The sequence below is a fragment of the Urocitellus parryii genome, chromosome 5, assembly GCF_045843805.1.
Source record: "Urocitellus parryii isolate mUroPar1 chromosome 5, mUroPar1.hap1, whole genome shotgun sequence".
NCBI lineage: Eukaryota > Metazoa > Chordata > Mammalia > Rodentia > Sciuridae > Urocitellus > Urocitellus parryii.
Window position 1 is genome coordinate 62,000,707 of NC_135535.1, and position 12,688 is coordinate 62,013,394.

Below are 12,688 nucleotides of genomic sequence, written 5' to 3' on the forward strand. Positions count from 1 at the left end.
GGGGTTTCAAAGCAGGCTGGAGTCTCACCTCCTCCGCAGAACAGTGTGTGAGCACGGGCCTGCGCACCTGTGTTCAGCACACAGGAGTCGGCCTGGCCACACCGGCCTCCGGGGTTCTAACCCTGGTTTCTAAGCTCCCTGGCTAAGGGACCATTACATCCCTAACTCAGGGCAGACATAAAAATACAAAGAAATCTGCAGGACACCTGGTCCCCCCCCCCTTTTGTAGATGAGGAAACCGAGCCCAGCGAGAGGAGGGAGGTGTTGGGGGATCCCAGAGGCACCCAAGGACCTGGTAGCAGAGGCTGATGCTGAACCCGGCCTCCCAAATCCCTGCCCAAGTGGCCCATCTCAGCAAGGCCCCACGCTCCCACTCTGCCCTCAAAAAGTAAAATAAAGATACGAATAACGCCTGCCCGCCCTCCCGGCTGGTGGTGAGAATTGGAGAACTCAGGCGTGGGGAGGTTATCGGGGTGAGGAGGGGTAGATGAGCAGAAGCAAAAAACCCAGAGCAACCCAGAGTGGCCCCATTAGCCCAGAGCCCAGGCACGAGGGCAGGGAGAGTGGGAGCCGTTAAGTGACTGCATCAGCGAGTCGCATCCCTGTAACCTTAAATATTCATGGCCCCAGAGTGCGCCATAGAACAGCTGCTGCTCTGTGGCCACCAGGCTGTGGCTGCATCGGGGACTTGCACACTCAGACACGCAAAGGCTGGCCTCGAACTCTTACTCACGCTAAGATGGGTTCCAAGTGCAGTGACAGGCCCTCTGCCACTCCCAGCCCGTGTGAGCAGCCCCCGCTTGCAGACACCCACACACCCAGCAGGCACGCTCAGTTACTCACCCGGCTCTGGGCATGAGTAAAGGTCAAAGCGACGCACACACCTTCACAGACAGACACACTCCGCCACCACGCCACCCACAGATGCTGCTCCCCCGGCCCCATCCCCCCCTCCCAGGAGCTCTCTCCCCCTCTCTACCCTCTCCTCCTCTGCTCCACCCCCCAACCAGCTGCTCCCAAAGCCCCTCTTCCCAGGAAACCCCTAGCCAGCCATCTCTCCAAGGCCTGAGCTCTCAGGGCCCCTCTCCCAACCTGTGGCTTTCAGGACAAGGGGCTCTGAGGGTCTGGGCTTGACAAGGGAAAGGTGAGTGTGAGACTTTGGGGGGCCTCTCCATGACCAGACCAAAGTTTGAGGGAAGGAAGAGATCTGGGAACACTGGATCATGGAAGAGAGTGGGCACACTGGGTGACCTGGTGCTGTAGGCTGGGGGTGTCTTCTGGAAAGCCTGGGACGGTGACATCCTGCCAGGAGAGAACCAGAGGGCAGAACCTGCAGCTATCAGTGAGCGTGGACCTTCCAGGGGCCAGGTAGCCACCTCACATGATCTGTCCCTGCTCCATGAGGCAGACACCATTCTGCCATTTTTTTTTTTTTTTTTTTTTTTTTACTAAAGAGATCCAGGCTCAGTGAGAGGAGCCTGAGTCCACAAAGATAGGTGTGTGGGGATCCTGGCTTCGGGTCCTGCTCTGTATGTGGCAGACCGCCACCCTCTGCTTCCCAAGCCCTCCTCCATGTCCTGGAGGCGGGTGCACAGACAGGGGACCTGGAGGACTGGGAAGCCCAACCAGCTGCTTGGGGGCAGACCCGGCTACCTTGACAGAGCAAAGGGACCCTGCAGGTGGCCACCAGGTAGAGGGAGGCACTTCTCTACCTATCCACAGCAGAAAGGGATCACTTAACATGCAAGTGCTGGCCACAGCCTTCAGGGCCCACTGGGTCCCCACACCCCCAGCCTGGCAGTGAGAAAACTGAGCCGGCCTGTGTAAAGAGATCCAGCCAGGGGAGGAGGCAGGAGAGGTTATTTTGGGAGGTAAGAGGGGAAGGGGCCATGTGAAATCCCCACCAGGAGAGGAGGCCACTGAGAGCAGAAGCTGACCCCTTGGAGGACCCTTGGAGAACCAGCTGTAAATCCGTAAGGAACTTGCCAGTTGCTTGGCTTAAGTTTAAAAAGAAACAGATCTCCTGGAAAGCACTCCCTCTCCCTCCTCCTCCCCCCAATTCTCCCACTTCATTCTCCCTCCCTCCCCAAACCCCAGCACCTCCCCTCCAGCTGTCCAATGATCCCCAGTCCCTAGCACAGGGCACATCAGCTCCTATGAATATACTATCTCCCTCACTGGCTAGTATTGATTGGCATCTTGGTCCTATACCAAACCAGTAAGTTCTTCACATAGTCTAACTTCCATGCCTTCAGTTACAGCAGATCATTTTCATTATTCTGCCAATAATAATGAAACTGGAAACCAACCCAGTCTGTAAACAAGCCACCCCACCAAAGGAGTCTTCCTTTCCATCCCTCAGCATTCTCCCTTTGCAAGCCTTTCACCCACTTGAGATCCCCATAATTCAGCAAGTCGAAAGTGAAATCTATTTCACAAGCATTAGCGGCTCCCCACCCCCATTACTCCTTCTGCCGAGCCCCAGATGGTCCTCTCTCCCCAAGCCCTCCACCCACTCCCTTTGGCACTTGAAGGGAGGCTCCCTCTGAAGACCTTCTGGGGCCTTCAGCTCCTTCTCTCAGTTGCTGAGTGAGCACTGGACAAGGGTCTAGAGCCCCCACTTCCCCTCCAAGTGTTCACCTCCACTCTAGGGTTTTCCTCTCAGAGGAAAGTTCCTCTCCAAGTCTAACCTTAATTCCTCCTGCTGCAAGCCTAAATTCCCTTTCCATCTTTTCTCCATGGGATCATTCCCTTTGGATTAGAAATGAAATCTTCCTCCCCTCCCCACCGCGCCCCTCCACTTTCCCAGCCCCTCAAACCTGCCCCAGCTTGAAAAAGTTCTTGGTAACGGCTCCCTACACCCACTGCCTGCTCTGAACTCCGAAGATACCTGGGTATCCGCCCCGGCTGTCAGTCGCCCGGGACAGTGACCCGGCCACGGAGTGGCTCGCTCGCCCGGAGGCGGTGACCCCCGCAGCCGCTGGCGCAGCCACGACGGGGTTAAGGCTCCAGGCTGGGGGAGGGGAGGGGGCCGGGAGGGGCGGGTGCGGAGCCAATCGGCGGCCACCGAGTCCCCGGGGCGGCGAGCGGGGAGCGCTGAGCCGGGAGCCGGAGCCGAGCGCGCCGGGCTGGGGCCGGGGCCGGAGCGCAGCGGAGAGGGAGCTGCCCGCCCCAGCCCGAGTCCCGCCGCCGTCCCCCCTCCCGCGGCGCGGGCCAGCGGCCGCCGCCCCAGCCATGGAGCAGGACCACAGCCCCCGGAAGATCCAGTTCACGGTCCCGCTGCTGGAGCCGCACCTGGACCCCGAGGCGGCGGAGCAGGTGCGGAGCAGGGCGGGGCTGCAGGGGACTCTCGGCCAAGGACAGGGACCCCGTGGGGAACCCGGGGTCCCCGCCTCGTCCTCGCGGCCGTGCGCCCTTAGGAGGGTGAACGCGCTCAGTTTGGGGGTCTCCTGCCCCCTCCCCCACCGTCGGAGCCACGTCGCCCATCAGGGCTTCTCTGAGCTGGAGCGAAGGACGAGTGCGTCCAGGCGCTGTCTGTCCCCCAGAGTGTGGCTCCCTTCCTCCCCAGCCCTGGGGGAGGGGGCCTGCCCGAGGACGCGACCCCTCCCCCCTTCTGTAAGCTCGCGTCCCCCACCCAGGCAGCCCCCGCCGGAGTTCCTGAGCTGGGTGGCGGCGCCCAGGGTGCCCACAGCAGCCGGGAGGGAGGGCAGGGCGGGGGTCGGTAATGGAGAGAGCCTGGTACTGTGGGAGTTGGGGAAGGAGGAGCCGCTCTCCCTGCCTCCTCCTAACTGGAGCTCCGGAGAGTGCTAACGGGAAGGGGCTGAGGTCACCCAGAGGGCCGGGGGCTTAGGGGACAGGGCTAGGAGGTCCGCAGACTTGAGGCTCCATTCAGCGAGGTTTGACACGTGGGTCCTGATTCCCAACTCCTGCCCTTGGCAGCGGGGCCAGTGTAGAAGGAGTGACACTGTGGGCCAAAGGTGGTGCCGCCTAGGGACGGGGGTCCAAGCTGAGCCATTCGCGAGGCACTGTGCGGGCCTTGGCTCCAGGGTGGGAGTCCAGGGCCCTGGCCCAGCCTCCTGGCCTGGGCTATTTTTAGCTCACGCAGCCAGGCAGAGGCGGCAGTGTGTGAGTGGTGTCTCGGGGAGAGCGGGCGGGCGTGTGTGGAGAGGGCTACTACCTGCCGTGGGTGGCCAAATATTTGCGTATTTGCCCATGGCTCCATCTCCTTTTGTGATCTCTGTGCATTCACACAGACCTCCCCATTCCTAAGACTATCCAGTTCCCACAAGGTCAATGCTCTGCCCCAGCCAGCTACCAGGTTCTGGCTAGGCCCCCTACTGAAAAACTTGGGGACCCCTTGGGACCCGCAGGAGAGAATAGTTTTGTTGCTGCCCCAGCTGTTTGGTAGAATAAGGTCCAGATGTGAAGGGAAAGGCGGGTATCTCTCTATAACTAGCTTCCCAAAGGTGGGGTGCAGTAGGTGCCCTCCTCCCTGGCCAGGGTGAGCCCCTCTGCAGACCTCTAAAGTGTGACTGCAGGAGGGACTGTGGTGAGACCTTACAGACTGAGGATGTGGGGAATGAGGAACCACTAGCATGGTGAGCATTCCCCTGTGGTCAGGAAATAGGCTTTTCTGCCCAGAGACAAGGGACTTGCTAAAATACCTCCTAATCCAGGAAAGAGTCCCAGGAGTGTGGGCAGGGGGGGGGGGCAGTCCACACAGCATCACCTCCCACCAGACAGACAGGCCCCACACCTGCTCCTGTTTGGTGTTGGAGGAGGCAGGTGTAGTGGGGGGGGGGCAGGCCCACTGGTTTGGGGACCTGGGGGGCAAGGGAGGAACACCAGGCAGTCCAAAGAAGCCAGAGGGAAAAGAAGAGCTGAGACTTGGGTCTGCTTTTCTCTAGTCTTCAGAACTCTGTGTTTCCCCAGCCCTGAAATTCGACCTGCAGACCCGGCTCAGCCCCTCCTGCTGTGTTAGCAAGTGTGGAGGCAAAAAGATCCAGAGGGGGCAGGAGAGCCTAACCCAGACCCACAGGGAGGGTGAAAGGAGTTGGGAGTTCTGAGTTAAGGAGGATGAAGTACCTGGAGGAGGGGATGGAAAAGTGCCCCAAACGACCAGAACTTTGGCATGATGGGTTTGAAAATAAATAAGGGGAAGTCACACATACTGTTGGTAGCTAGGATTTGAGATGGGTACCAAAAAACAAAAGTGGCCATCTACTCGTTTCCTAATAGTTCAGGTGCCTGGGAGGTGCCTTCAGAAGTCTATCTTTCCTCCCTCCTGCCGTTCAAAGTTCTCAAACATATCAAAGTTCTCAAGGGCTCTGAGTGCCTCAAAATCTTGTCCAAGGCAAGGAAATAGGTTAAGTAAAGGGACCCATCCAAGATCACAAAGCCCTGCTGCCCTTTCAAAGGCCATTTTTTTACTTGAAGTCACCTTGAGCTCCCTGTCTGTTCCACCACTCCCCAACCCCAGGACAGGAAAGAAATTGAGGAGTCCTCTCCTAGTAAAGGTATGGTCTCCACCCAGCGCGTCCATGAAGCACCTGTCAGACATGAATGTCGGGCAGCCTGTCTTCCACCCACCGCACCAGAAACAGCCAGAGACAACTCACAGTTAATGTTTGTGCATGTGTATACACACACACACACACACACACACACACACAGGACTCAGGCTGCCAGGGACCTTGAAATGTCACTAAAAACAGATGCTACTATGTTCTCGTGGAATGATGCCTTTCCCCCACAGACCGTCATTCTGTGCTGCTACCTTTTCTTTGGGGAGAGTCCCCTTCTCAGGCTAAACAGCCCCTCTTGCTGTAGCTGGTACCCACTTTCTAGACACAGAGAAGGGCACTGGTCTACCACCCCAGCCTTCACTGCCAGAGGTAATGATACTGAATAATGGACACACAAAGATAGGGGCTTGGTCATTCATCCTCACCCCGCTCCTCTGAGCCCTAAGTAATTTTAGCCCTTCCCCAACCCCATTAGCCTTTTCTGCCCTCTGCTACCCCATTGTTTCACTCTCTTCCAACCCTCTAAAGCATCCCAAGAAGGAGAAAAACTACACATCCCAGGAGTCCTTGGACTGACTTCAACAACAATCAACTTTATTGACAGCAGGACAAAAGTACAGCAGCAGGTGGTGTGGTTGGGGGTTGAGGGGAACGCAGAGACTCAACAGTCAATCAGCTTTATATGTTTATATCTTAGAATGGGACCTTGAACCCGGGACAAGATTTTTTAGCTAACCTCTAGGCCTTGACAAGGGTCCTATATAGGGGACTTGCACATTCACACCATACCTCCTGGAACTAATCTCCCCGACTGCGCTGGCTTGAGGCATGTTCCCTGCAGGTGCTGGCCCCAAAACAGTTAATATCTGCTTGAGGGATAGGATGGGAGGCTGAGGGAAAGCCCTATGCCCTCTCAGGTTATTTCTGACCATTGATCCAGGACGGACGGAAGGACAGCAGGCCAAGATCGATGCGTTAGAGAGATAAAGCTGCTGAGCTGGGGCAGAACCAGGGGGAGAGAGACAGACAGAACAGGGGGCTGGGGGTCTTATAGGGAGCAGAGGTGATCTTTTGGGTTGTCAGGAGTAGTTCTCCCCCGAGGAGGGGGATGGGTCCAAGGATGTCTGCCCTACAATAGTGGGTCAGTATAACATGGCACTTTTTGAGGTAGGTTAAGTGAACTGGCCTGCACTATGTTTCTCAATGGCTTCGAATGAGGCTTAATACTTCCATGTGCATTTGACCTCTTCCTTCTCTCCCACCTTCCCCCAGATTCGGAGGCGCCGCCCCACCCCAGCCACCCTTGTGCTGACCAGTGACCAGTCATCCCCAGGTAAACCAAGGATGGGTCACTGAAGGAACTAGGGGCCACTGCAGACAGCAGGGTTCTGGTGAGAGCAGATGGGTGCTAGGCAGAAGGCAGATGTGAGGAGTCAGGGATCTCCTTGTCCTAAGGAAGGGAAGTGGTAGCTGGACAAGCAGAATATCCTTTTCTGGAGCAGTGCAAGGAAGGAGAGGGGGACCACCTGGTTCCCAAGCCCCTCAGGAATTGGGATGGTCAACTGAGGGCTGGTTGCTGCGGCAACAGTTTTCCAGGTTTCTCCAGCAACTGAGATGTGCTGCCCCCACCCCCAGAGGCAGTGACAGCTGTGAGGGGGAGGACCCGCCTCCATCAGCTATCTTCATGGCCCCCAGAGGGGAAGGGGAAGGTTAGAAACAGTCAGGGAGCAGCTGGGATTCTGGCCACCAGTGTCCCCATCAAGGTCTGGGGAGAGAACAAGGTCTCAAAGAATGTCAAGGGAGCCTGACAAAGGACTGAAGAAATGGTGGCCAGGCTAATGAGCCAGCCTAGAATTCATGATGCTGGGGTCTCCACTTTCCCTCCACCCGTCAAAATGACTGCACTATCCTGGAGCCTACACAGAACAAAGTCACTGTTCTCTACAGATGTGCCTTCCCATGCAGAGCTCAGTTCAGGCCTTGGGGTGGGGGAACAGTTGGAAGAAAGACACATGGATACTTCAGAGGGAGAGACAAAGCAGGAAGACCACAAATTCTGCCTTCAGGAACCTCAAGGGCTGGGCAAGGATGTAGGCACCGATGGGCCACAGAGTCAAGGATAGGACTAGATGCACAGGACAGAGCCAGCCAGAAGGACAGAAGGGGAGCTAGAGGGAGCAGACCAGCTTCTGGGGGGGCAGATCAGGAAGGGGGTGATTTCAGAGTCCTTTCCCCATAGAGGTCAGATCTTCAGGGTCCCCTGGATTTCCTGTCCATATCACCTTTTCCTTCCCTTTGTTCCTCTCAGAGGTAGATGAAGACCGGATCCCCAACCCACTTCTCAAGGTGAGCTGGCCCTGCTTACTAAGCCCAGCCCAAAGAACCTACCGAGGCATTAGGGGATTCTTCCTCCAAACCCTAATACTCTAGACCTTGCTTGGGAGGTAGCTCAGTGGTGGAGTGCTTGCCTGGCATGTGCAAGACCCTGAATTCAGTCCCCAGCCCTGACAACAACAACAACAAAAAAACACACTACAGAATCTTTGACTCTCTCTTCCCTGCAGTCCCCCAAAAGTGCCCAAGTGGACCCGAACCCATGCCCCTGCACACACATGCACGCGCGCATGCACACACACACACACACACACACACACACACACACACACACACACACACTGTGTCTTACTCACCATGGTAGAAACAGCTGGGAAGCAGGAAATTTCTTCCCCCACCCTTTCTGAAGCCCATACCTAGCCAATCTGCAGTCTAAAGCACGGCAAGGCAGAGGGGGAGGGTGGGAAGCGCTGACCCCCATCTGTGCTCTGTGTCCTTCATAGTCCACTTTGTCAATGTCTCCACGACAACGAAAGAAGACGACAAGGACCACACCCACAATGAAAGGTTCGGCAGACCCTTCCATCCCTCTTTGCCCCTCTATGCCTGAAACCCGGGAGCAGACTCAATGACCCTTTGGAAGGAGCGCTTGAGAGGTCACTGAATCTACTTTAATTAGATTGGAGCTATTGCTAGGTGTCCTGGGCCTACACCCTTGCTCTGCCACCATCTAGCAGATGACCTTAGAGAAACTGCTTAACCTACCCAGCTCTGAATGCCACCTCAGTATGGCAGATAAATAATATATGTGAACTCATCAGCATAGTGCACAGCACAAAGAAGGTACTTAAATTATTTCCTGAATCCAAATTGAGTCTTTTCTCCTGCCCCAGGGGAGACCAGACAGCCCAGCAAGCTAGGAGTATCTGTCTGGTATCCTTAAAGACTCTTCCCCTGCGCCTCCCTTCCCTTTGGAAGAAGGGCTTTCTGTGTTCTAGCTTATATTTCTCCCTATTGCCCAACTAATGTCCCTCCTTGTTCAGATCTCAGGGAATGGGAATGTCAAACACCCAGCAATGTGTCGCCAGTCCCTGAGTGGGGCTGTTGGATTGGGGACCACAGGGGAGGTTCTGGGCAGTATGTCTAATGCTGTCTCCCTTCCCGTGTGCCCCCAGAGCTCCAGACGATGGTTGAACATCACCTGGGGCAACAGAAGCAAGGAGAGGAGCCTGAGGGAGCCGCTGAGAGCACAGGGACCCAGGAGACCCGCCCACCTGGGATCACAGACACAGGAGCAGAGCCACGCCTGGGCACCTCTGGGACAGCACAAAGTACGTTTGCAGGCCAGGGAGGGCCCCAGGCATCCTGTCCCCCAGCCCTGCAGGAGGCACACCTTATCTACTGGGGGAAGGGAAAGAGTTGGTGCCTGGGAGGGTTCTCATCTAGCCGAAATCTACCCCAGGGCCATGGATGTCTGTCCACACATTGCGCATATTTGAATCCTCATCTTTCCTTACCATATGACTGAGCCCTTCCAACTTGGACCCCAGAGGTCCCTGCTGTGGCTGGACGGGAGAAACCACACAATGGGAACACCACTCACAGGCTAGAATCCTGGCTCTGCCACTTGCCACTTTACAGCTAAGAGGCTTTGAGCAACTCAACCTCAGTCTGTAAAATGATAATGTGATAATGACGGTCCTATTTCATTGGGTTGTTTGTAAATATTGAAATGAGTCCGATTCTTAGCTTAGCACCTGACACATACAAAGCCTGCAGTAAATGGCATCTGGTGGCAGTGGTGTTAATCCATGTCCACAGTGCCTTATCCCACATGAATTCCCAGAATTCAGAAGTTTTCCAATTTTGTGAAAGTGATACAATGTATGTGTGTGTGTGTATACTGTATGTTATATAATACACTATAACCAAACATCAATATCCTATAATCCAAAGCATAGTCTTACTAATTGGGATACATAAAGACTAAAAATAGCCTCATATCAGTTCAGGTCAGCTTTAGCTACATCTTAAGCTTTTATCCCAACTTTTTTTTTTTTTTTTTTTTGGATGGGGGCGGTATCTGGGATTCTACTAAGGAGCACTTTACCACTAAGCTATATCCCCAGCCCTTTTTTTTTTTTTTTTTTTTGAGACAGGTTCTTACTAAGTTGCTGGCGCCTCCCTAAATTGCTGCCTCAGCTTTGCCAGTTGCTGGGGATCACAGACAAGCACCACCGGGTTCACTGGTTTTTTTGTTTTGCCTTTTTTTTTTAATCTACTCTCAGAAATTGAAAAAACAAACTCTAAAAAAAAATGTTTTTAACAGTTGGGGTACAGAGCAGGATTCCATGGTGCACGCCTATAATCCCAGCAATTTGGGAAGCTGAGACAGGCAAGTTCAAAGCTGGCCTCAGCAACTTAGCAAGACCTTGTCTAAAAATAAATAGATAGATAGATAGAGAGTGAGCCTATAGCAGCAATTGTGATTAGAGAAACCCCTGTTTTGGTCTTTCCAGTTTGTTCCCAGCTTGGTCTTGAGCCCCTTTCAGGGATCACTGGGCCAGAGGATGCAGTGAGCAGAAGCAGTCCCTTCTCTCCAAGGCCTTCATAAATGCTACCTCACCTCCCACCTCCCATTTTCCCTCTTTAGAGCCTGCAGAACCCATCCCTAAAACTCAGGAGCGTTGCAGTGAGAAACCCAGCACCCATATACCACCATTGGATTCCCAGGGAGCCAACTCGGTAAGAGCCCAGGGCTGGGCCACCAGGCCTACAGGAGAACAGGCTATGTACATAAGGGCAAGAGGCTAATATCTGGAATCAGAGAAGGGGGAAGCAAAGGACCAGCTTCTGTCGCCAAAAAGTTAGCCTTTAGGGCAAAGGAGTTGCATCTCCTCTGACAGACAAATGAAGAGAAATGGGATTGAGCTGAAACAGGAGGGATTAAGGTTAGACTTTGTGTCGGACTTTTGGCTCCTGGAACAGGTAATAAAAGTGGATCACAGATTTTTTTTCATCAAGGGCATTTGGAATCCAAATGGAGACTGTCACCTGCCCACACTTGAGTGGACAGTGGCCCTACCTGAAGGTAGAGGCATTGCCGAGACAACCTTTTGGCAAGGGACAGAGACTTGTGACTCCTGAGCTAGCTTCCTGAGAAGTGGATGGTTGGGTGGGCCAGAGGGGACAAGATGACCCTCTGGCCCCTCAGTCACCTTCCCTTTCTGCCCCTTTCCCCACAACAGGTCTGAGAGGAGGAGGCATCCTGGACCCACAACTGCAGTTTGACAATGCATGGACACTGGATCTGTTTCTTATTTCTTCACTTTTGGGGAAAATCTCTTGTTTTTAAAAAGTGATAAATTTGGTGTTAGGTCCTTGGCACTTTCCTTCTTTCCAGTCTTGGAGAATCCTTCTCCCTCCCCTCCTGTCTGCCCTCCTACATCCCCCACCACTTCACCAGCTGCCTCTGGGTGAAGGAAACACGGAAACTGGTCAGAAGCCTTAAGAGGGGAATCCTTCCCCTTGACTTGATGTGGGAAAAGACAAGGGTCTCAGGTACAAGGTATACCTTCCGGGTTCCCAAGAAGGAAGGACAGCCCCTGGTTCTTCTTTCTCACTGAGGAAAGATCGCGCCACCTGGCAGGGGTGCCCTGCTGCTAGCATGGAGCCTAAAGCCTGTGCCCTTGTCCAGCAGTGACTGGGTTGCAGGCGCCATCTGCTGGACAGAGCGGGAAGTGCACTCTGGCCCTTAGCTCATGGAAAAAAGAGGCATTTATTGATGCGTCCCTCCTCGGACAGTGAGACAGACCACCAGCCCTTATTCCAGTCCATTAACAAAAGATGGATAAAGAGACCCTGGAGGGGAAGTAAAGAGTCATCTCTCCCTGGTTCTAGGGACTGAGGGGCCAGAGTTAAACAAAGACCAAGCATAAGTGAAGAAATGTCCTCTGATCCCACAGACAGACCTCTCCTGCCACTGACTTTGATTTTCTGGGGTAGTAGAGAAGAGAAAGAGAAAGAAAGAGAGGAGATAATCATTCTTTTGCTCTCCTTGCTGAAGCAGCAGTGTTGTGGAGAGGGAAAAAGGGCACAGTTTGGGAGGTGTAAGCTGAACCCTGAAGGCCCCTCGTGTGCCTCTGACAAGACCTCAGCTCTGGGTGTCCCTCAGCTCACGCTCAGGGGGAGCACCCCACCAGCATCCCATCCAGCACATGACGAAGCTCCACCAACTTCCACCCAGTGAACACAAACACAGCCAGGCCCAGTCTCCCTTCTTTATTGAACTCTGGCTATAGCAGGGGCCAGGGAGACCAGGGCAGGGGTGAGTCACATGCGTTTCTCCCCACTCAGGGTGGGGTGGGAAGGGCAAGTTTCAGGGTGGCAGGTCTGAGAGACCATGAATATGGACTTCACAAGAACAGGGTCCACTGTACAAATGCATGAGTGGTATCTACAAGAAAGGAGGAGCCAGTCACCTGGACTTTGGCCTTTCCTGGGGCCAGGTGGGGGGGAGAGGAGCCTGAGGAGAGGAAGGGGCACCGGGCCTGGCTGGGCTCTCCCCAGAGGTTATGACAGCAGTGGCCCTGACCCCACCCCCACTCCCACTGTCTGCCTTCTACCCACCAAGGTCCCAGGGAAGGGGTCTTCTGGTGCCTGCGGCTGAGACAGTTCTGGGAGATGGAGGGAGGGGAGGGACCCTCTCTGTTAGTAATACAGGATTCTTGGATTATAGCTCACCCTCCCCACATGCCCTAAACCCCAACCCAGCTGGTCTCTCCTGCCTGTGCTCATAAAATACACCCTGAAGGTGCTTTGCTGTGGAG

General features: G+C 54.7%; 1 protein-coding gene across 1 annotated transcript; it reads left to right on the forward strand.

Moving 5' to 3' along the window:
• Positions 1 to 3,130: 3,130 nt before the first annotated feature.
• On the forward strand, positions 3,131 to 11,239 carry Ppp1r1a (protein phosphatase 1 regulatory inhibitor subunit 1A). The gene is made up of 7 exons (XM_026398832.2): positions 3,131 to 3,318; positions 6,798 to 6,858; positions 7,834 to 7,871; positions 8,363 to 8,426; positions 9,035 to 9,190; positions 10,513 to 10,604; positions 11,108 to 11,239. The coding sequence occupies exons 1-7, from the start codon at positions 3,235 to 3,237 to the stop codon at positions 11,111 to 11,113; spliced, it is 501 nt and encodes a 166-aa protein (XP_026254617.1). The 5' UTR covers positions 3,131 to 3,234; the 3' UTR covers positions 11,114 to 11,239.
• The last annotated feature ends 1,449 nt before the right edge of the window (positions 11,240 to 12,688 follow it).